The sequence below is a fragment of the Orcinus orca genome, chromosome 1, assembly GCF_937001465.1.
Source record: "Orcinus orca chromosome 1, mOrcOrc1.1, whole genome shotgun sequence".
Classification (NCBI taxonomy): Eukaryota; Metazoa; Chordata; class Mammalia; order Artiodactyla; family Delphinidae; genus Orcinus; species Orcinus orca.
Genome location: NC_064559.1, coordinates 45,203,762 through 45,229,336, shown reverse-complemented (window position 1 = coordinate 45,229,336; position 25,575 = coordinate 45,203,762). Strand labels below are relative to the sequence as shown.

Below are 25,575 nucleotides of genomic sequence, written 5' to 3'. Positions count from 1 at the left end.
TCTCTGGGCTTTAGTTTTAGAGTAATGCAAGTCATTGTGACTGGCAGTTTATTTTACTGATGTCAGATAAGCCACCCCAGCACATCTAGAGTTGCCTGGATTTTGTTGTCCTGAATGAGATTGAGATTTTTTGCAGGACCTAAGTGACTATTACCGCTATTCAGAATGCTGCAACTGTGTATCTTCAGTCTCTCTGTGGCTATTTTATAGCTTTTTGGAATCATGTCTTTACATTTGTTTCTCCCACACTGAATGTGAACTCCTTGAGATCATCATTTATTATTTCCTACCTCTTTTATTCAGCATCTTTGATTTTAAGCTACAGAAACTCAAATCAAAGGAGTATGAGCCAGTCAGAGGAATATGCTGATTTTCATCCCCAAACTCGCGAGAGGGTAGAACAGGAGTCCCCCTTAATGAAAGTTTAATTGAGAGACTGGGTATGACTCCTTAGTATGAGCACAGTATTTAAGAATACTATTTAAGAAATGGGTTTTAGAGCCAGACTGCCTGAAGTGAAATCCTACCTTTGCCACTTACCAGCTTTATCGCTTGGGCAAGTTATGTTACCTTTTGTCGTTTCAGTTTCTAAATCTATAAAACAAGCGTGTATATATGTCCCCTACCTCATGGGGGTTTTTCTGAATATTAAATGTTACCATATGTTAAGTACTTAGAACAATGCCTTACACAAAATGGAAGCTCTACAAATGTTTGTTATTATTGTATTGCTGTTTGTCTACTTCCATCATTCCAGTTGTACTCTGAGTTACTCAAGGGCAGAGGCCAGGTATTATTCATCTTCGTGCCATCCCACTTGGCACAATTTCTTGAACATAGTAGTTCTTTATAGTGTGCTTACTGAATACATGAATTTGATTCCGTTTACCTCCCATTGAGCAACTCAGAAATTATCATCTTTTCTGTTTTAGAAATGAACACAGTGAGGCTCAGCAGTTAATTACCAAAGATGATACAACTAAGGAGTAATAGACCTAAATAAGAAATCAGGTGTGTTGGCTACTAGTAGTTTAGTGTTCTCTTCATTATCTGAGGTATGGGAGTAGGTTTTATCGCTCATGTCAACTCTGGTTGATTGGTAGTCATTTCCTGCAACACTCTGTTGAGAATTCTGAAGCTACATTCAAACTTTGCAAGAAAGAATATCCTATTGAATAAGCAATCACTGTAAGGTATGGGGTAGTATCAGGGTAGTACAACTTCTCTCTTTATACTACCCCCATGAGGAAAACATTGCAAATTGTATTTTTTGCCTAAAAATGCTCTATATTTTTTCTTGTAATTTAGGAGGTTGAATTAGTTCTTAATAATGGGAAGAACCTACATTGTAGAAGAGACTGTCGGCCAGTATCTTTCAAACATCAGTCTCCAAGGAAAAGCTTTTGTCTCTGGTCTTTTAATAGGACAGGTATGTATCTTTTCCTATGTATTTACTGATAAAGCAAATTTGTTTATTTAAAGTTAAAATATGCTATTTAACAATAAATTCAAGTTAGGGGATGGAGGGATGGAATGAAGAAGAATAATGTAGCCCAGGTTTGCCCAAGTCAGAACACATTCCCTTTTGACAATGTAAAAGTAACTTATAAGGTAGACACTGCAAAATTAAAATTTTACTGACCAGATTATTCACGTTTTATTGTCTTTCCAAAGTGATTTTTGCACCCCTTTAATTCCAGGTTGTCCCATTCTTTACAAAGGTAGCTTTTTACAATTTTATTTCTAGTTTGTCTTATTTCAGACTTGTAGCAAATATAGGTCGTATATTTTATTGTATATTATCGTACCCATTTATTGAATTTTTTTTTAATATTGATTCAGTGGAGATTGAGGGAAAGGGACTGAGAGAAATTTGGACGTTACACAAATTTTATTTCCCTTTTAGAGTTAAGGCTCAAAAATCAAACCAAATGGAACAGATATTTGGACAGTTACTTTAAAAAGCATAAGCACCCACTGATTTATTATAATTGAAGGAAGAATGTGTTAATCATCAGGGAGGACTTGTCAGCAGCACACAGAAATGAAAAAAGGAGAGTCACACAAACAAACTGGCTACATACATCTAAACACTAGGGGAGAGTGTACTCTGGTCCAAAGATTAATTTTGAGGCCTAATAGCAAATAAAACCCTATTGGGGGCAGATTTCTTTCTGGATATTTTAACATGATGCCTTAGAACCTTCAAATTGGATAATTAACTTGTTCTGATTCTATCCACATTCCCAAGCTACTTTCTCTTATAATTTGATGCCCTATGTTGCTTACTTATAAAGAATGCACCATGCAGAGGACTTACATGTTCACATCCCTTCATGGTATTCTAGTTTTAGCATCATTCTGAATGATCTTAGGTAATGTTAGTGTAGCCCTGAGAGACAGGTACATTCTCAGAGTTTTCACAAATCCGATTTCTTAACTTGTAAGACAGAGGGCAGACCCTGCACTGTTCACCCAGGTAATACCACCCTCTGAGGCTTCTCGTTAGACAGCCAGACGACCTCTCCTGGCAACGATCTGAACTTCTTTTAGATTCAGGTTACTTAACATCTAGTATGGGGTTCTTTTTGCTAGGAACAGAAGTGATCAGTAAAGGTGAAAGGTCAGGGAGAAATACCCTCTTCCAAACTTGCCTTACAGCACATAGGCTGTTTCTAGAGCTCAGCAAAACTACCATCTTACGTATAAGTCTCCCACAATTTAGGGAGAATTCCAATCTCTCTTCATGCTGCCTTTTCATTCCTTTCAGTATTCTACATGCTTCTTCTTTCTCTTTATTCCAGGATTCATCACTTTTCTTGCCTTCCCCTCAAGCTTTCAGGCTTGCCTCTCTCCTACTCCGAGGGTCAGTTTCTTTTTCTTTTCAAAATCATAGATTTTATGAAAAGAAAGAGCTTTCTTAATCAGCACCTACCTTTTCCTTTTGTGCACTTCAATGTAACTTTCTGGAAATAACTTTTATTGAAATAATTTCTCTTCCTTTATTTTCCGTTCCAGGATGACACTAGTGATTAGAATTTCAGGTCATGTGTGAGGATAACATCATGCTAACTTGTATTTTTACTCTTTCTTTATAGGAAATTTTCACTGTAATGAGACTGAGCTATTAAATTTTCCCTAAATTTATCTTTAGGTTTCCCACTTCTGGTTAGCATTTAATTGCTATTAAAACTGAGGAACATAAATCTAATATCACTTCACCTTTGTTTTTCTGTGGACACACATGAACAAGTTCCCCACTATCATTGTTTTTATGAAAGTAAGATGCACAAGGTCATTTGTTGCTTTATTTTATTGGGTTTTTATATTTGTTGAACTGTCTAATCTGTTCCAGTAAGCCATTTTTAAGGACCACTGCATGATTCACATTCAGGTTGCCCAAACAAATAAGGAGCTGGTATTAAATATATTAAAAGATAAATAACATGTGAGGAAAATGTTGTAAAGCTATCCATGAAAATCGTTTTCTCTGTAGATTCTGGTATAATACAGGTATTAACAATTTAAGCTGCTATAAATATTGCTCAGTTTTTGCACGTCATAAGGGCTTCGCATTCCTCAGTCAGTTATCACCCTAATAAGCTTTTCTAATTTGTTTTTAAGTGTTCTTCACAAAAGGATTACGTGATTCTTGCCACTAGAACGCCACCCAAAGAGGAAAAAGATGAGAGCTCCAAACATTCCAAAGCTAAGTTGGATAACTTGGATGAAGAATGGGCCACAGAACATGCCAACCAGGTCATCACGTTTGTTTCTTTATATAGTTAAGTTTGTGTTTATTGACTAACAAAATAAAAGTACCTTATCCTCAGGTTACTAGACTAGGATTTCAGAGTACTCATTCTTAAGTTTTCAAAACTTGGGTAGTATGTCAAAAATAGAAGTATTTTCTGCTCTGTTTCCTCCATGATTATATTTTTTATTTATTGATTACTTGCATCTAGTTTTTAAAAAAGCATTTTCTTACTTGAAGTTAAGTAATCCACCCAAGATTAGTGTAATAGGTAGTGAAACTGGGATTTGAACCCAGGTGGTGTGACTTGAAAGCCTTTGATCTTGTACACTATCCTTTTCCATTGTTAACTTTTATCTGTTGTGTTTTTTAACCTATATCCTGTTATTGGTCATTTACCTTATTTCCAATTTTTCCTTATTTTAAAATAATACTAGTTATTGGTAACATTGTTGCTGGTCAGAATTGTTTTAAAGACTTAAACCAGGTACTGAGGAAATAAAATGATGGTTAAATTTTTCTTTAATGTCCTTAGAATTTATATTTTAAGCAAAGTGAAAGACATTATTACCAAAACAAATTGTAAGAGAAGTGAATAAAAGTAGGACAGTACTATAGGAATATAGAGTGGGGAATGATTAAATATCTGTCAAAGGTTGGATTCAAACAGCTTCACAGAAGGCTCTGAACTTGAAAGATGAATAGGACTTTGCTAGTAGAAGTCAGCGAGCACATTGAATGCAAAAAGGACAGTGGATAAATGACCCAACGGCATGAAATTTAAAGGTATGTTAGAATAGCACGAAATTGGGTGTAATTGAAGCATGGTGTATATAAAAGAATGCTTTTAGACATAAGGCTGTATGGGGCCAGTTTATGGATGGTTTTGAAGTGTCATTCTAGGAAGGAAGGAGTTCTTTTGGAGCCAGTAGCTCTATGGTAGACTTTCAGAGCTCCCTATATTGAGAAGGATTGAGAAATAATCCTGCCAATAATTGAGAAAGTAATTGCAGTGCCCTGGTACAGTGTAAATGGAGAGTAGAGGGATTGGAGAGAGAGAGTGAGCAGAAAATATAGTTACAGTAATAGTTCAAAAAAAGGTGACATGAGCTAGTGACTAGACTCCAAGCTTCCTGAGGATGGGGTCACGTCTTTTTTGTTTATGGCCGTATCCTTAGTGCCAGGCATAGTGTTCCCATGGTTTATGTGAGAACTCCAAAATGTTGGATAAGTGAATGGATAAATAAGCAAACTAAAGCAGTGGGCTAAAACTTCATTGCCAAAACATTTCAGAGAAAGAGCTAGTATTAAGATGATTCAGTGACCAAGTAGATTGGCAGTAAAAAGAGATTGTGAGAGAGTTGCTAAAGATTATTGAGATTTTTTTTTTAGCCTGGGTCTAGGAAGATGGCGTTGCCATTACATGAAGAGGAAACAGATTTGGGGTGAGTCAGAGAGAATGATGAGTAAATTCACTTAAAAGTAGTTATTGAATGGATTATATCATCCAATAAAGTATGTTAAAGTAAGGTAAAAATAAAATTATTTCCTTCTCCAATTATCTTTAAATCTTCAAACACACACACATGTTTATCTGCATTTGTGGTGGGGGGTAGTATGTAGTTATATTTTTGAAAAATGCAATAAATATTTAATACCATCTTCTAATGAAATATTAAATATTTTAAACATATTTCCAATGGTTTGTAAATAACTTTCTACTCTAATTTTGCTTTTGGCCTTCTGTAAAATTACATACCTGTATCTATATCTATGTCTAGTCTATATACATCTATACACACAAACATAAAATTTATGTAGTAAAATAGATAATCTTTTTACCTCTAGCAAGAAATGGTTAATTTTATTTGTTGATGATTTTCAAAAGATGTGCAAGTTCCCCATGCTAAGTATGAAAACTTTATTCCTTATTTATGTATGTCAAGCTTGTGTCACTGTAGTAAACAGAATTTATGAAATCGGAGGAAACCACCAGCAGACATAATGCAAATATATTAGGGGTTAGACTATGGTATCTAATTTTCTGAAGACTTAACTTTGTGATCAGTTTGCTCATACATTAAGTACATAAAAGGTAACCAGAGCACTAAGAGTATAGATGGTAGAAAGGAATACATGTGGCACTAAGAACTAGCCACAATGATGTGGAAGGAAAATAACAGATATTATGCAGGACAAACTGGTAGGATGTGTCAAAATCCTTAAAAATATGTATGACCCTTTAACCTAGTTATCCACCTCAGGAGATTTATTATAAGTAAATAATCCTGTGAACACAGAAACTTGCTAGGATTTTTAACCAATATTATTTTAAGGTACAGAAAAATTGGAAATAATATAAATGCCCAATATCAATAAGAAGGTTTTAAAAATTGAGGTAAAGCTAAACAACAGGAAACAATGGAGTTTCAAGTTGGACCCCCTCTGCTCAAATCCCAGACTCTGCTGAATATTATAGGGATACAAAGGTAGTTGAGAATTAACTTCTTCCATTAAGGAGCTCACAGATCAACTAGTAAGGTTCAGACATAACCATAGTACAGGTTCATGTGATAAGCTCCATGGGAAAACTACACTGAGGTCCTGCAGGAATTTGGAGATCAAAGGATCAGGGAAGGCAGCTTCCTCAAGCTGAGTTCGAGGTATTCAGTAGAGTTCAGACATGTAGACGTGTAAGAGAAAGTCTTTTCAGGCTGAGTGAGCAACCTGAGTAAAGGTATAGAGTTAGAAAGCCTAACCATATATGTGGAGAACAGTGAGAAGTTTGTGATTGATGCTTGAATATTTCATGGGAAGTAGTATCAAATGAGGCTCTGAATATCAGATCAGCCAGATTTTAGAGAGTCTGCAATACCAGTCTAAGATAAAAATTTGTATTTTATTTAGCTGATAGTGGAAGCCCTTGAAAAATTTAGGAGATATTTTAGTTTTCAATCTTAGGAGAAAGGAGTTTATTTATTGATGTAGCTAAAGAGTGTCATTATTAAATGGTTTTATTTATAAAGTAGTTTTAAGGTAAAAAGTTAAGGACACTCTAGGAAGATTGTGTGCATAATAACACCCCATTCATCTTGGTTTTCATCCATTTTGGCTGCGTTGGGTCTTTGTTGCTGCGTGCGGGCTTTCTCTAGTTGCGGTGAGCGGGGGCTACACTTCGTTGTGGTGTGCAGGCTTCTCATTGCGGTGGCTTCTCTTGTTGTGGAGCACAGGCTCTAGGCGCGTGGGCTTCAGTAGTTGTGGCACGTGGGCTCAGTAGTTGTGGCTTGTAGGCTCTAGAGCGCAGGCTCAGTAGTAGTGGTGCACAGGCTTAGTAGCCCCATGGCATGTGGGATCTTCCCAGACCAGGGCTCGAACCCATGTCCCCTGAATTGGCAGGCAGATTCTTAACCACTGTGCCACCGGGGAAGTCCCTATTTCTCAATATTTTAACCATTTTTTTCAAAGCCCCTACCTCAATGCTTTGCATATAGTTGGTACTAGGTAGGCATTTGCTGATTTAATATTTAACTTCTCAAACACAAAAGATTGCATATAATGTCAAATGCTTTTGTTAGCTAATACTATATTTCTGTTTACAGGTATCCAGAATGCTACCAGGGGGACTTTTAGTTCTTGGAGTATTTATTATTACAACTTTAGAAATGGGAAATGAATTTCAAAATACCCTACATAGAGTAAGTCTGAAATATCAAAAATTCTTAAAGTTATATCTTAATTGATTATACTTGTATACAGTGATCCTAGTCATATTTAGATTAATTCTCTATGCTGGGATTATGTTGAAACAGCTTTTTCCACCCAATTGCTTGGTATCTTGAGTGTAATACATGTCAGTATTTATATTTTCAACAAATGCTACATATTTTTAAAATAGTCGTTATTTTAAAGATAACTTTTTACTATTGTGAAACAAGTTATAATGGTTTAACAATTTTTCTTGTGCCGTAGCAGTATTCTGCTAGACCTTCCATTTAGTTCCAGGTGATTGCTGTAATGTGAAATTAATAGGTCTTGCAATTCTTCATCTCTTCAATTCTCTCAGGATCCTGAAAGTAAGACATAAAATAACAACAGTCAGATACTTATTCTTTATTTCTGGACTGAGTATCTATTATGAATCCCCTGCTTTTTGTTTAATTCCTATGTCAATCATTTGGGTAACATGGTTTACAAGTAAATGTGAGGGTCCACAAGCTGTTTCCCCTTAAGCCCAGACCTAAAGCAAACTCTGTGCAGCCAGTTTTCATCTCTTTTAGTACTCAAGATCCAAATAAGCCTTCAAAAGTTATTTTCCACCCCAAGAGAGAAGGAGACCTCATTATCTTGAGAAGTGCAAAACCCCACAGAATCCTTCCAAACCTTTTTCTAGTAAAAAGTGTACAGCTAAGAATCCAGGTGCTACAGATTCTTCCAGTTTTGTAACATTCTCTCCCATCAAATATCCCACCTTCAAACCTTTGATATTTGTACTTATGGGGGTAAAGGAAGAAAATGGTGATAATCCCTCCCCTGGCAAGTTATTCAACCTTCTGCCATTTTTACCGTTTTAAATAAATGTACCTCTTTTACAATCATTCATCCTATTTGGCATTTTGAAATGTAATCTATATCCATGTGTATTTAATAGCATTGGCTGTACATCCTCTTGTGGTTGGGTTGAATGTGGGCTCAGTGCTAGAGAGATACAGTAGATCCTCCTTCCTCTTGCTTTTTGTATCTCTTTTGTTTCTAAGAAGCATGTAAGATTTTAGAAATGCCCTATTTCAGAAATTGTAGCATTTTAATTATCTAACTTTGTTTCCGTGGACCTGCATTGAGGGACAATATATGAAGTAACCTTATAAAACTCGTCACTGTCTCCCATAAGGTCATTGCTAAGAACTTTGTTATATTACATAATATTGTCTTTGAAGAAATTTCTTTTGATATCATTATTAAGAAAGTTACGCCTCCATCTCCGGGCTATTGTAAATAGAGCTGCAATGAACATTTTGGTACATGACTCTTTTTGAATTATGGTTTTCTCAGGGTATATGCCCAGTAGTGGGATTGCTGGGTCTAAGTGTCCATCATAGGATGAATGGATAAAGAAGATGTGGCACATATATACAATGGAATATTACTCAGCCATAGAAAGAAACCAAATTGAGCTATTTGTAATGAGGTGGATGGACCTAGAGTCTGTCATACAGAGTGAAGTTAGTCAGAAAGAGAAAGACAAATACCATATGCTAACACATATATATTGGAATTTAAGAAAAAAAGATGTCATGAAGAACCTATGGGTAAGACAGGAATAAAGACACAGACCTACTAGAGAATGGACTTGAGGATATGAGGAGGGGGAAGGGTAAGCTGGGACAAAGCGAGAGAGTGGCATGGACATATATACACTACCAAACGTAAAACCGATAGCTAGTGGGAAGCAGCTGCATAGCACAGGGAGATCAGCTCGGTGCTTTGTGACCACCTAGAGGGGTGGGATAGGGAGGGTGGGAGGGAGGGAGATGCAAGAGGGAAGAGATATGGGGACATATGTATATGTATAACTGATTCACTTTGTTATAAAGCAGAAACTAACACACCATTGTAAAGCAATTATACTCCAATAAAGATGTAAAAAAAAAAAAAGAAAGTTATGCCTCTTCTGATCAATTGTTTAGCTTATAGACTGTGCGAATTAGGGAACTGATTGGGTTTCTCTGTGCACATTATTTTTAGAAAGCTTAGAGCCAAATTTATGAACCCTCTCCCCATATCAAGTATGCATTTTTATAATTCTTACATGTGGCATAGATTTTTGTCACTATTTCTGATTTTTTTCACTTAGAATTTATGTTATTACTATATTTTATGTGCCCTTATGTATTATTACCTTACATCTTTTGTGACATTTAAATAAGAAATGCCAAATGGGTGACACGCTCCATTTTTATAGGTTAAAAATCACTTGTCACTTCTCATTCTAATTAAAGTCTTTATTCTGTACTTCACTTAAATGTTAGTTGCCCAAAATCATGTTCAGTTGATCATTAATGACAGTGAATTATATTTTTTTAACACCTAATTTTTATATATCCCTAAAAATGGAATCTAAATGGTTAATAATCAGTTTCACTCTTTCTTTTGAGAAAAAGGAAATTTAATGATAGCATCATGGAATTTTAAAGCTAGATGAGTGCTTAAGGATATTATAATTGTCTTTTTCTGCACTCTCTTTCTTATTTTATTTTGCGTTCAGTTGATGTGTTTTCCTCTCTTTCAGCTAGTATTTGCTGTGGAAAAATCTATGAATAAAAAGAGACTGTGGAATTTCACAGACGAGGAAGTCTCAGAACGAGTGACACTTCACTTTTGCTCTTCTACAAAAAAGTATCTTTTATTTAGGTGTTTATGTTCTAAAGTATATGATACCAAAATAATGTTCCTGCAGGTTTTTTCCCCAAACACTTATTTAAGTCATCATTTAAAAAATAGGCTTAGTTTGTACGTTTTTCTGTAAATAACACATAATTCGGACTGCCAATAATAATGGTAATAATGGTTGTTAATCATGTATCAGGGTTGTAAAGAGTTTGAGAGAGGTGGCAAGGACTGGGTATTCTGAACTCTTTACCGGCTCTCCACCCCTGTACATTAAAATACACTAGGGCCCCTACAGAAAGGTACAGCTTAGGCAAAGTAATGCTTTTATTTTGCTTACCTCCAGTTCCTATAGATAAAATGTTCAATGCAAAGCACAGGTGCACTGAGCTGGCAATTTTTATATCTTTGGCCAAGATCAAGTGACACTAAAAGCCAATTATAGGGCCTTCTTAGCTTCTTTCCTCTACATATTACCAGGGCAAGTACCTCCCAAGCATGAGGCAGCCTCACCAAGGGAGTGAAGCAATGCAAGGGCCCAATAAATTAGGACCTGCAAAAAGACAAAATTCAAAAAGTGATCATCCCTGTAGAAGGCGGGCTGTTAACTCCTTTGGTATTTAACTAGAAAGTTTCATGTACAGACCCTTTGACCCAATAAACATTCCCAGGCTTGACTTCATTCAGAACAGCACTCCTATTTGTTAAAAAGGGTCTGTATTTGAGGACAGTTTTGTAAGAGCTATCATTCTATTCATTGTGATTAGCAGGATTTATAAGCAGTAGGAAATAGTTTAAAGTACCACAAGTATTATAGTCAGAGGAATTTGTATATATGTAAGTATATGTATTTACACAAACATATACATACATATATATGTGTATACATATCTTTAAGTGTCATGCCATGAAGTGGTATGATTTTGTAAAAACTCTTGGATGCATATACTTTATTTTTATTTTTTGATGGTTTATTTTCTTTTGATCATCAAGAATTGCTTTCTTATTTTTTTGGTTATTTCTATCCTTAATTAATAAAGAACATTTTGTCGAACTTATGATATCCATAATCCAAAGGTAAGAAAAACTGCTCTTTAAAGATTTTTCTGTGTTGCAAACTATTTTTAAATAAAATTCAATTTTTAGTTTTAATAATTTTCAGTGCTATCTCTTCCTATTAATGTCCACAACCACCTGTAGTTTTTTTTTTGAAATATGATTAATTTCACTACAGACAAGGACAATTTGTGTTTTTTTTTTATTGTTAAAATATTTTTGTTAAGCTCTCCCTACCTTGTTTATGTGTCTGGTATTATATTTGAGAGGCTAGCACTAAAAGTGTCTAGGCTTGTGGGAGCCACAGTGCCCAGTAAACAGGCTGTCTGTACTCAGCAGGATCCAGACTAACATTTTGCCAAGGTGTCTAAAAAGCAATGTGAGGGACTTCCCTGGTGGTCCAGTGGTTAAGACTCTATGCTTCTACTGCAGGGGGGCACGGGTTTGATCCCTGGTCAGGGAACTAAGATCCCACAGGCCATGCAGTGTGGCCAAAAAAAAAAAAAGAAGCAGTGTGAAAAAGTAATGCAGTATTCTGTTAGCAAGGATAGAACAGAAAGGAAAATGTCTGGCACCTAGTATTTGCTCAGTGATTATTTACTCTCCATCAGAAGCTTCAGAATTGACACTGTTGAAGCTACATATGGGACCTACAGGACCAGAGGACTTGTCAGGATTTTAAGCAAGCCTTTCACTGGGCGAGGGAGTTGCCAAGATTGCCTGGGATGTGCTGAAGAATACTGAACTTTTAATGCATGCTTTATTTTTATTTAGTTCTAACCTATTACCCTTTGATGAAGGAATTTGGCCAAATATATTAGATAACAGCTTGTATAAGTTACTGGGTTGTACATTTTATGATGTTTTATTGCTCCGTGTGTTTTACGTAAATCACATATTTTATGTTTTTCCCCCTTTGCTAAAGAGTTCTGCAAAACCAGCAGATTGGAAGTATCAAAATGGACTATCAGCTTCATGGCTTTCTTTAGAGTGTACAGTATATATTAATATTCATGTCCCACTGTCTACTACTTCTGTCAGCTATACTCTGGAGAAAAATACAAAGGTATCAGGGTAAAATGAATTTTCTTTAGTGATTGCTGAATAGATGATCTGCCTTTATTCTGGTTGTCTATGCCATTCATTTTATAATCCTCAAAAACTGCATTCTAATTATAATAATATTGTTATGGGTAACTAATTTGTTACTCTACCCAGATTAAAAAATTAGAGGTGGGACATTGTTATCATACTAATGTATTTAGCATAATAAGTGCTCCATAAATACTTGTTAATTAACATGTAATTATGTACATTGTAAAATGTAATTATGTACATTGTAAAATATAATTATGTAGGAAGATGTACTGTTTGGTCTTTTTGCTTTCTCTTCATCTTTAGTTTTTTTAAAAATTTATTTCATTGAAATATAGTTGATTTACAATGTTGTGTTAATTTCTCCTGTACAGCAAAGTGATTCATATATTCTTTTTCATATTCTTTTTGATTATGGGTTATCACAAGTTATTGAATATAGATTGACAGTTTGGGATTAGCAGATGCATACTGTTATATATAGAATGGATAAACAACAAGGTCCTACTGTATAGCACAGGGAACTATCTTCATCTTTAGTTTTGTTTTCCATCTTCCAGTTCTTTTTTGTATTTCTGTACCATTCTTTTGTTCATAACTTATTTCTCTTATTTTTTCCTATTGAAAGAGGTAAATGGAACTTGCTTATTTTTTCCTCTTTAATACTGCTTTATATATTTGTTTGAGGCTCTTTCTCTTTTCTCACTTTTTTTAAGATAACAGGAATTATTGAATTTTATTTGACTGTGGTTATTAAGTCTCCTAGGTCTGTGACATAAATGTTAGTTTGGGAAAAAGATTAGAAAAACTATTATTAAATATGGGTGAAGTGCCAAAAATTGGGGATATACTTTTTTGTTGTTTATGATATTGAATTTAAATGCCATATTGCTGATACTTAGGGATTTTTAATATTTCAGTATACTAGGTAGAAAAAAGTCGACTCAAGGGAGTTTAACTGAGATGGCATTATATTTGAATGATAACCATGTTGTGTTTCTTTTAAGAATGGACTTATACACTGGGCCAAGCAAATAGAAAATAGTATTTATTTGATTAATGGACAAGTTAAAGATGAAGATTGTGACCTATTAGAAGGACAGGTGAGTTAAGAGAAAATCATCTTACTTATGAAATTATTTGTGCTTAAGGAAAAATAAAAGATGACTTATCTTTAGTTCTTTAGGCCTTGCCTTCATGAAAACAATTCATCTACTTTTTATTTCTAAGGTCTTTTAAACTAAAGTGCAAATGTTTTTCTCAGAAAATGATAGGAGATTATTTCTGAAATCATAGGAATTTTGAAACCTAAAGGAGAGAGTGTCATCTAAATAACATCTAATTTCTACAATGTAAACTGCTTGCTTAAAACTAAAGTCATCTTCTGCCCTGATAACAGTTTAAAAACTAAGTTTGACCATTTTATAGGAGGGGTCTGTATGGGCTTCTAAAATATCTTTGATTTGAAGAGGAACTTTGGTGATCTCTCCCTTTAGAGCAGGGATCAATGAACTTAATGTAAAAAACCAAATAGTAAATATAGGCTTTGCAGGCCATGTGTTCTCTCTTACAACTGTTCAGCTCTGCTGTTGTGGCATGAAAGCAGCCATAGACAATATGTAAATGACTGATCCTGGTTGTGTTCCAGTAAAACCTTATTTACGAAGACTGGTGGCAGTCTGGATTTGACCCATAGGCCATAGTTTGCCAATCCTTGCTTTAGAGGAATAAAAGTAGGAGATTAATGGTTTTTAAGAGTGCACGTTGATTGATGTAGACGACACAAAGTTACACATCTATAGAAAAAGCTAAAATAAAACAAATAATAAGACCTTTTTTCCCTCTGAGTTACTTAGTGTATGTTGGATAGTCCCTAAATTGTCTTTTATGTTCCACTCCAACCTCAACAATCTAATTTTTTAAATTTTTGTGTTATTTCAGAAAAAATCTTCTAGAGGAAATACTCAAGCAATTAATCATTCTTTTGATGTCAGAGTGCTAACACAGTTGGTAAATATTTTAACATACTCCTTATCTAAAATTAAAATACAGTATTTCTTAGAATAAGCTTAATGAAATTGTTTCTGTTTTTATGGTGATTGTTAGAGAGTCAAAGAATTTTAGAGACGTAAAGGACTATAAAGAATGTTCAGTTCTAAGAAAGTTATTCCCAAGAAACATTTTAATAAAACCTATTTGGGTCTATTGCCTCAATCCTATTAAAATTTTAACATCAAGTAGATAGCAATTAGGAAAAAATGTATATATGTATACATACCCATATATATGTACACACATATACATATATACATGTGTATGATATTTGGTGTTGTAAGTTTTATGAGCAAAGTTGCAATTCTTAACTTAAAAATAAAACGTGTGCACAGATGTGCCAAGAGTTGTTATATACCTAATTTGAAGCAGATTTATACCTCTGATTTGACAGAAGCCACACAGTATTGGCAAGGTTTATGTTTTTATATGGTTGTTTTAAATTACACATCTCTTTTCTGGAATTTAAAGTTACATAATTATTCCTAAAAGTATGCATACTTTTGATTTTAATCTTGCTGGACATTATCCTAGAGGCCAGATGGGGTATAAAGTACATCCATGTTTTTAGAAAACTTTTCATTTCAATATTATACTGAAGGGGCTTCCCTGGTGGCGCAGTGGTTGAGAGTCCGCCTGCCGATGCAGGGGACACGGGTTTGTGCCCCAGTCCGGGAAGGTCCCACATGCCGCAGAGCAGCTGGGCCCGTGAGCCATGGCCGCTGAGCCTGCACGTCCGGAGCCTGTGCTCCGCAAAGGGAGAGGCCACAACAGTGAGAGGCCCGCGTACCGCAAAAAAAAAAAAAAAAAAATTACACTGAAAATGTTGAAACAGGGAAATACTACCAGGACTTATATATATTTTTAACTGAATAAAATAGACTCAAAAGCAGTTTGTCATATGAGGATGCTTTAATTTCTTCTTTTCCTTTTCTGTGTTCAGCAATACAACATTACTAAATTGTTGTTGGACTTATGCCACTAAACATTTCTCAATTTCTCTTCTCAGTATCTTAAAAGTACTTTTAGTCTTCAGTTTTCCTCCTCCTTTTTGATTTTAGAAGTGTTCTTTATTTTAAGGCTATTCCTCTACCTATATGCTTTTTACTAGTTATGCTTATGTGACCTCTCAGTTTATTAAACAATTCAGTTAAAATTATTTTAGTTATAAAATTGCAGTTAGAAGATGTGTAGAGGATGGGAATATAGAGAGAAGAGTAGAAGATAATATCATGAGATAATTTATTATAATTAATAGTATATGGTATCTCATATTTTTGTCAATAATTCCACTGGTCAGCCAGCTGGAAACTTTAAAATGACCAATATATAATAAGTAGTCAATAAGTATTTGATACCACCTTCCTCCCAGTCACCCTTCATCAAGTCTTGTTGATTTTTTCTTTGCAACATAGCACCTCTTTTATTTTCCTTGTAGTCCCAGTGCCATTAGCCTTACAACATAATTATTTTACCTAGTTTATCACAAGTAACTCTTAACTAGTCTCTCTCCATCTATTCATTCTTATCCAAAGTGATTCATTCTCCGAAATCTTGATACCTTTGTTTGTATATCTCTTGGAATATCTTCCGTATTTCTGATCTATCCTGCATATTACCTCAGATTATCCTTTCTGAATCACAGTTTGCATTCATTCACTGTTCATTTACTTATTAGTTTTTTTTTCAGTTAGTATTTATTGTGTGTAAGGGTTAGACACCGATTGTGTTACTTTGCTTGATTAAAATTCCTTAATTGCTCTATATTGACTAGTTAGAAAAGTCTAATTTAAGGCTTTTCAGGGCCTCAACATGCCTTTTTGTTATTTTCTAACTTACTGTTCTAGAGGTATGCTTTCTATGCCTTCAAAGTTCTGTGTGTTTCCCAAGCCGTCTGTCTTACCAGTGCCATTTTTTTCCCTTCTCATCCAGACTGTCAAACTCCTATTCTGTACATGAAGATCTAGCCCAAATGTTACCATTTTGGTAAGGTTTCATTTGGTCTCCATAACCAGAGGGATCTTTCCTTTTCCAAAATATCATGTCAGCATCACAGAAGTTCCTCCACTTATGAATAGGTTAGATTCCCAAAGTAGCTAGTTTGTTCCTAAGTCCAAAGAAACCAAGGCGAGTTGACCTGTATAGAGCCCAGATACATTTCCACCGAAAAGGAGTGAAGCAGTCCTTTTATTCTTTAAAAAGTCTTCTCCTTGGTGTGTGTGTGTGTATGTGTGTGTGTGTGTGTGTGTGTGTGTGTAGTCTTTTATATATATAGTCTAGTCCATTTGGAAAATAATGTTCTAATTTATGCATATATAATATATATGCTATAAATGTGTTATATAATATGTATTGTAAGTTAGATATTAAGTATGTAAAAAAGAGCATTATTTTTCTATAGTAAAGTTCTGTTTAGTGGATGAGGGAAGCCCATTACTCCTCCTCCACTCCACTTATTGATATATCAGTGATCTCTACAAGTATCATAAGAGGCTTATTCCAAATAGAGTATCAGCATCATCACCCTTTTGCTTGGTTTGATGATTGACATTTTTGCATGGACCTGGAATCTTCTGGACTATTTATTTGGTCTGTGACAAATTTTTTACCAAGACCTTGACTGTGTTTAATTTTAAATTCTTAAAAAAAATTTAGCCTTTGCCTGAATTACATTAGACGTTGACTATTCATGCTCTTTCAGTGGCTGCATATTCAAGTCTTTTGATTCACCATTTGTCCTCATCACTTCCTGACTGTTTCTTAGTGCCTAGGCACATGGTTAGTTAGCACTGGTCACAAGTTGTATGATTTGTTTCTGTTCTTCAGAATTGACCCTATTGTTGATATTTATTTCAGGTACACTTAGAACATATATTTTTACCATGTCCATTTTTTTTTAATCATAATTTTCGGTACCAGTATGATTTTATGGGCCTCTAGTAGTACTTTCAAAGTTTCGATCCTCTCCTTGTTTTGGCAGTTATTGAAATGATAAGGTTAAAAATGTCTGTACAAAAGCTCAAAACCAAGCATAAACTAACCCTACTTAGATTAAATAAGAATGGGTCTGTGAAGTGAAAATGACAATCACTGGTATCATTTTCTGGTGACGGGCATAGTTGACTTGCTTTTTTTTTGCTGTGAAGCCTATAACATTACTTTCAGTCTATAAAAGTTATGAGTTAAAAATGTATAAATAAATGAGTGTCTATATGTTGCTTGTAATTTTATCATATTTATCACATCCTGCTTTGTATTCCAGTTATTTTTGTGCAAGTCTTGCATAGTGTACCTTCTCTTACTAGATCATATCTTCTTTTTACATCTTTTCATCTTAATAGTTCTTACTAGATCATATCTTCTTTTTACATCTTTTCATCTTAATAGTACTTATCTGAGTAATCTGCAAATAATGTATGTTTAATGAATATTGGTACTTTAGATGGTTATATTAGTAAGAAAAAAATTAGATGTAGTGTATTTAATTTCAGAGTATGTTCAAAATACTCAGAAAATAACATGTAACTTATAAGGAGAAATATGAAGCCCTTTTAAAAATTTATGGGGAATATTTTCAGACACGTGGTTCAGTTAAAAATTCCTTCTTGCTTCATGAAATGACTCACATATATAATGTTTAAATGTTTCACATAATTAATAGTCATTGGCTATTAGAATCTAAACAGATTTTGTCTTTCAGCTTCTGAATTCAGACCACAGATCCACAGCCACAGTCCAGATCTGCAGTGGCTCTGTAAACCTTAAGGGTGCTGTGAAATGCAGAGCTTATATTCATAGCAATAAACCCAAGGTTAAAGATGCTGTACAGGTAAAAAAAAAAAAAAAAAAAAAGTAATAACTGGTATATGAAAAACAGAAGCATGTTAACATAATTATTCAAAAATCTTAAAATTTTACCTTTTTTCAATCTCAAATTTCATAATTATTCATTTGATTTTAACTGATAAAAGTCCAGTCTGTTGGGCAGTCCAAATGTACCAGGTAATTGGTCCCAAGATTTTCATATGTAGAATGTCTATTTTTATACCTTTTTGAAGTGATGATTATACAAGTGTATTAAGTGTTCCACAGTTGTAACATATTAGTATATTTGAAATCATTTCTTCTGAGGGAAATTGAACTTTTTAAATAACAGGAAAAGTACACCTACAAAGAATTATTGGGTATTTTTCTGTAATCAATATAATTTAGAAATTTAAAAAATGATGACTGGCACTTTTGTCATAGTTATGCATTTTCTAATTTGGACCACTAGCATTATTTGTTCAGATGCAAAAGTTTGTTCATTTATTTGGTTTAAATTTACTGTTTAGATGAAGTCTGGGTAAATTTGCTGTTAAACTATTAATGTATAGATAAGCCTGTTACATAAATGGACAAATGGAATGACGTACTAGTTATTTTAGTGGACATGATTATACAGGGAAGTCATTTATGTGGCAGGTTTTGGTAATAAAATAATGCAGATTTAAAGAAATGGATTTTATTTCTTATTGTGGTTTGTTTTGGTTTTCCATAGGCCATGAAAAGAGATATATTGAATACAGTTGCTGATCGTTGTGAAATACTATTTGAGGATCTGCTTTTGAATGAAATTCCAGAAAAAAAAGTTATGAGTATAATATTAAGTACTTTTTTTGCATGTGTTCAATTGATATATTAAGATGTTACGATATAATAGATAATATTATCTTTTTAACTGCATATATCTTTTTTAAAACAATATGTAATCATTTACTTTTCTTATTGAATGAAAATTTTCAGTTGCCACCTAAAAAAAAGTTGTTGAACACCTTGTAATAGTAAATCTGTCAACATTTAATAATTTCAGGGAAGATTTAAAAAGAAAAATTCTGTGTGAATTTTTGCCAGAATAGATAAGCTGTGTTACCATTTTTTTTTTAGTTATTTCTGAGATATACATTTTAAAGAAATAACTAGAATTATGACTTATAACATTATACCAGAACATATAAGATTTTTAGAAATTGCATGTAATGTCTGAAACATTTATATTAACATATTTCCATACAAATAACCCAAAGAAAGTTTAGTAGTAGTTGTTTTTTTGTTTGTTTGTTTTTTTATACTACAGGTTCTTATTAGTCATCAATTTTATACACATCAGTGTATACATGTCAATCCCAATCACCCAATTCAGCACACCACCATCCCCACCCCCACCGCGGTTTTCCCCCCTTGGTGTCCATACGTTTGTTCTCTATGTCTGTGTCTCAACTTCTGCCCTGCAAACCGGTTCATCTCTACCATTTTTCTAGGTTCCACATACATGCGTTAATATACGATATTTGTTTTTCTCTTTCTTACTTACTTCACTCTGTATGACAGACACTAGATCCATCCACATCTCAACAAATGACTCAATTTCGTTCCTTTTTATGGCTGCGTAATATTCCATTGTATATATGTACCACAACTTCTTTATCCATTTGTCTGTCGATGGGCATTTAGGTTGCTTCCGTGACCTGGCTATTGTAAATAGTGCTGCAGTGAATATTGGGGTGCATGTGTCTTTTTGAATTATGGTTTTCTCTGGGTGTATGCCCAGTAGTGGGATTGCTGGATCATACGGTAATTCTATTTTTAGTTTTTTAAGGAACCTCCATACTGTTCTCCATAGTGGCTGTATCAATTTACATTCCCACCAGCAGTGCAAGAGGGTTCCCTTTTCTCCACACCCTCTCCAGCATTTGTTGTTTGTAGATTTTCTGATGAAGCCCATTCTGAGCAGTGTGAGGTGATACCTCATTGTAGTTTTGATTTGCATTTCTCTAATAATTAGTGATGTTGAGCAGCTTTTCATGTGCTTCTTGGCCATCTGTATGTCTTCTTTGGAGAAATGTCTATTTAGGTCTTCTGCCCATTTTTGGATTGGGTTGTTTGTTTCTTTAATATTGAGCTGCATGAACTGTTTATATATTTTGGAGATTAATCCTTTGTCCGTTGATTCATTTGTGAATATTTTATCCCATTCTGAGGGTTGTCTTTTCATCTTGTTTATTGGTTTCCTTTGCTGTGCAAAAGCTTTTAAGGTTCATTAGGTCTCATTTGTTTATTTTTGTTTTTATTTCCATTACTCTAGGAGGTGGATCAAAAAAGATCTTGCTGTGATTTATGTCAAAGAGTGTTCTTCCTATGTTTTCCTCAAAGAGTTTTATAGTGTCCAGTCTTACATTTAGGTCTTGAATCCATTTTGAGTTTATTTTTGTGTATGGTGTTAGGGAGTGTTCTAATTTCATTCTTTTACATGTAGCTGTCCAGTTTTCCCACCACCACTTATGGAAGAGACTGTGTGTGTTACCATTTTAAAGCCATTAATTTATTAGTGTTGACCATTATGTATAATAGAGTCTTTAATAGGTGTATATGCAATTGATCTTTCTTTTTCTTTCCAATTTATTTTTTGTGTGTGTGTACTAGTTTATATACTTCTCATCTATTCTCTAACAGACTTTACTAGATTTTAAAAAGGCTGGGTCATGGTGTCTTAACCTTTTATAACTATTCCATCTTTTGAGAAACATGAACAGTTTATACCTTTTCAGTAATTTGTATTAGAAAAATTTAGTTTTACTCAAAAAGAAAATATAATATTGAGTATGCTTTTTGAAGCTACACATTTATCTGCCTTTCTACTATTCAGGTGGATTTGCAATTCACGGTTGAATATGTACATAATTGAAACATACGTTATTAGCTTGTTAAGGGAATATGTTTATTTTTATAGGAGAAAAGCATAGCTCCTGTGCTAACTAACTTCTTTTAGTTATAATAGCCCATATATCAGGTTTGGTGGACTGATTATAATCTTTTGTCTATTCCTAGTATGATAGATACCTGGAATTTCCAGGTTTAACATCTGTCCTTCATGTACTTCACAAATAACCCTGAAGTTATTATTAGTGGAATAACCCATCCACTAATAATGTATAGTTTTGCTGAGACATGAATTTGATTGAGATTGCAATCAAATTGTAGCAATTGGATTGAGAGTTTTGTTTTGTGGAGTATGTAAAACCTGGTCACTTAGCCACCCAGTTAGTCTAGCAGTGTCATCTCTGTGGCTTTGTTTTTGCTGCTTGACTTTGTGTGTGATAACTCTCATGGTATTAAACACTACTTCACTTTCTGAGTAACAGTATGTGTTACAACTGAACTGTGAATTTTAGGATTTTCTGGGACATGGGGATATATCCACCAATAATGCCAAAGATCTACCTTATCACACACATTAGTTAAATATTCCTTTTCATTACAAATGCTTCATAAAAAGGGTATCAAATGACTGCTCTAGTATTCTATTTAGTGAATTAGTATTTTGAAATTTTTACTGACGTCCAATCAGTAAAATTAATTACTTCTAATAACAGTTGTTTATATGTTAAATTTGATATATTAGAAGTTAATGTTATCATCTAATGTTACATTTTTACAAAATGAAAAAATATTTTCACTGATAATTGAGTGGCCTTTGAGCTTGTGGGAAGAGAGAATAGGCAGTGTAGTTTGGTGGAAAGAGCAAAGACTGAAGTTCTTGGGTTCTGTGTCTACTCTAACACTACTGGAGTGACTTCAGGTGAATAATTTAGCCTGTCTAAGCATCCACTGTCTTATGTGAAAAACAGGGATTATAGTAGCTATTTTTCGAGCCTGTGAGATGAAAGAAGATGATGTTTTTAAAGTCCCTAATACAGGTTGGTAGGCCAAGCCCTCATCAAGTAGTAGTTACTATTAAGTTGGAGGTACTGAAGGAAGAGAATTACTTAACAATGGTTGTATTTAAACTTTCTTAACTTTAGGTTTTGTGGAATGTAGCCTTATATTTCAAAAATGAACCAAGTGTAAGTATACATTTTTTGAACTGTAGTAAGAGGATAATTATTCCAGCAACATGTTAGTAGATCTTAAGATAGCAAGATTAAAAAATATATTGCAAGTATAATAATATGAACATGTAAATTTTGAAGTTGAGTATATATACACCCAATTGTTAGATCTTAAATTTAGTCCTCATTTTACTTAGCTTATCTTTCTTTTTTCTTTTCTTTTTTTTTTTTTTAAAGGAAGAAATGACTGTCTTTATTCTCAGGTGACATGATTGTGTACACACAAAATCCAAAAGAATCTTTAAAAATAAAACTACTAGAACTAATAAGTGAATTTACCAAGGTCCCAGAATACAAGGTCAATATACATAACTCAATTATATTTCTCTATAGTAAGAAAAAACTGGAAAATTTTTAAAAATTAAATACCATTTATAATAGCATTCAAATAACCATAAAATACTTAGAGATAAATCTAACAAAATATATATAAGATCTATGTACTGAAAACTATAAAACACTGTCAAGACAAATTAGAAAAGACCTAATAATTAGAGAAAGATGCCATGCTCATGGATTGGAAGACTCAATGTTATTAAGATGTCAACTTTTTCCAAATTGATCTATAGATTCAACATAATGCAGATCAAAATCCCAGCAGGACATTTTTTTTTTAATTCCCTGTTCATCATTTTATTGGAAGTCCTGGGTAGTGCAATAAGGAAACAAAATATATACAGATAAGGAAGGAAAAAATAAAACTTTTCAGATAACGTGATTGTCTATCTAGAAAAGTCACAAGAAATATACAAAAAACTCTTTAATAAGTGACCTAGCAAGATCACAGCGTACAAGGTAATATACAAAGGTCAGTGTTTTCCTATATATGTAAATGAACAATTGGAATTTGCAATGAAAAAATAACATATACAATACAATAGGACCCCGAAAATGAAACTTATGTATAAATATAATAAATATACATAGAAACTGTGTATGGAAAACTATAAAACTCTGATGTAAGAAATCAAAGATCTAAATGAATGGATAGATATTTCTTGTTCATGGATTGAAAGACCCAATATAGTTAAGATGTCAGTTCTTTCCTACTTGATCTATAGATTCAATGAAATTCCTATTGAAATCTCAGCAAGTTATTTTATGGATATCAACTAACTGATTCTAAAGTTTGTATGAAGGGGCACAAGACCTAGAATAGCTAGCACAATATTATTTTTTTTTGAATTTTATTTATTTTTTTTTTATACAACAGGTCCTTATTAGTTATCGATTTTGTACATATTAATGTGTATATGTCAATCCCAATCTCCCAATTCATGCCACCACCACCACCCCTCCCCCACCATTTTCCCCCCTTGGTGTCCATACGTTCGTTCTCTACATCTGTGTCTCAATTTCTGCCCTGCAAACTGGTTCATCTGTACCATTTTTCTAGGTTCCACATGTATGTGTTAATATACGATATTTGTTTTGCTTATGCTTCTTATATACTGGTAAAATCTTGTAGGTTTGTAATATGGTAAAATCTAGAATGCATGCCATGAAATTAACCTGAACTAGAATATTTTTTGCATGCATAAGGAAGTCTGCAAAGGGCATACTAACATTACATTCTTAATCTTTAAAGTAAACATAGTTTTTTAATTCTGGCTATCCAGATGAAAGAACTTAATACTTCAGGTGACAGTAAAAAAATAATAATAATAAATAAAATATGAACTCCAGTCAGTCCTTTTACTTATTCTGGTCTTCCCCTTTTCTTTCCCTTAAGAAGTATTCCAGACTTTCTTCATTATTCTCTATCAGCCTGCATTCAGTCCTGCCCAACTTACTCTCAGTAGATGACATACTCATTGTGAAAACTGAGGTCATCAACTATGAAATCTCTTACCTTCTTCCATCCCTACATCCACATCCATCCATACTGCCTGTCCTCTCAGAACATTTATATTCCTCTTTGCCTGTAGTCATGGTTCCACTCTCTGGATCGCGCTTCTCATCCCTTCATGCAAATGTCTGTTTATCTTTTAAGAGTCAGCTCAGATATTGCCTATTCTACAAAATTTTCTGTAATATTCCAGTATGAGTTAGGATTCTATACTTAACCAGCAAAATCTCAATTCTTATCATATTGGCTTAACTTTAAATTTTTTTCTCTGTTTTGAACTTATTTAAATAATTTTGAACAAAATACTCTGCTATGGGAATTCGCCTAAAGGATTCTTTTTTTGAGTACTTTTTAAGATGTATGTTTTTTTTTAAAGCTTTCCTCTCCCATTTTAAACCTCAGACCAGCTAGAAAACTTGGTCTTATTTAGATAATAAATGTTTAATTTAACTTTAACTTGAAAATTGTAAGCGCTTTTTTTTAATGAGTAATACAAGTTCATTGCAACCAATTCTTTAACATTTGATTTTATAAGCAAGCATATTTGTCTCTTTTTCAGGCAAACCTAGAATTAATGCAGTTTGAAATTGTTTTAAAATTTTGCATGCCAATTACACTTAGGCCACCTTTGAAAGTTTTGAACTTAACCTGTTTTAAGAAACTATGGCCCAAAATAAAATACTATATTCCTAATATCAATGTGTGGACAGTTTACATGCTATAAGACAAATTGCAGTAATATAATTTTGCAGCTAGGAGGCAGTCTGGTCAAAGAGTAAAATTCTCCCAGTTCTCATTTGAAAACAATGTATTAAGCAGAATCTGGCAGGAACACATATTTAAGTCATGGCATTTCCTATGACACTTAAGGCATTCTTCATTGTCATCTGTTTGCAGTTATATAAAGCTACCACTTGCTTCTTGATGAGGAAAGGTAGGTTACTGTTAAAGTGAGCCCTGGTTTTCTACTTGGTCTGTACATTGGCAGCTTTTTAAATCATATCCATTGCTGAAAAAAGTCATTCTTTACACAAAATCTCTATCTTTGTTGATACTTCATCAGAGTTATGGTTTTGAGCCAAACAATAATTATGTGTTTATGTTAGAAATTGAGCGAAATGTGTGTGTTGAAAGAAGAATGAAATATTCATTGTTTACTTAGGTCCAGATTATTTTTTCTAAAAATGATTTAAGGCTATTTACAAAAAGGCATTACAAGTTAAGAAGGTAAAGTAGGTATTAATAATGAGAACGAGGCAAAGGGAAAATGAAAAAGAAAGCAAGATGGAGTTGATGGTGAGATTAGTACAGAAAATGTGTATCTTAATGTCCTACACATGCTTGATTAGGGGGCTACATCATGTAAGATGAAGTCAGTGGTGAGATTAGTACAGAAATGAATGCTATCACAACCTATACACTTGATGTAGGTGAGCCGCTAATTTGGCTCTATAAGC

At 33.7% G+C, this 25,575-nt stretch overlaps 1 protein-coding gene across 4 annotated transcripts in view; it reads left to right on the top strand.

Annotated features, from left to right (window-relative positions):
* The window catches only part of ODR4 (odr-4 GPCR localization factor homolog), a 40,448-nt gene that overhangs the window by 1,694 nt on the left and 13,179 nt on the right, over positions 1 to 25,575 (top strand). For 2 of the 4 annotated variants that reach the window (XR_004486204.2, XM_033437999.2), the window contains exons 2-11: positions 1,309 to 1,429; positions 3,625 to 3,759; positions 7,354 to 7,449; positions 10,017 to 10,147; positions 11,179 to 11,215; positions 12,120 to 12,260; positions 13,297 to 13,392; positions 14,231 to 14,299; positions 18,042 to 18,170; positions 18,882 to 18,972. Coding sequence is in view for 3 of the 4 variants with exons in the window: in XM_033437999.2 (XP_033293890.1) it covers positions 1,331 to 1,429; positions 3,625 to 3,759; positions 7,354 to 7,449; positions 10,017 to 10,147; positions 11,179 to 11,215; positions 12,120 to 12,260; positions 13,297 to 13,392; positions 14,231 to 14,299; positions 18,042 to 18,170; positions 18,882 to 18,972 (1,024 nt within the window). In the remaining variant the exon portion in view is untranslated. The remainder of the gene's footprint in view (positions 1 to 1,308; positions 1,430 to 3,624; positions 3,760 to 7,353; positions 7,450 to 10,016; positions 10,148 to 11,178; positions 11,216 to 12,119; positions 12,261 to 13,296; positions 13,393 to 14,230; positions 14,300 to 18,041; positions 18,171 to 18,881; positions 18,973 to 25,575) is intronic. The other 2 variants (XM_033438000.2, XM_033438001.2) reach the window with 2 other exon arrangements.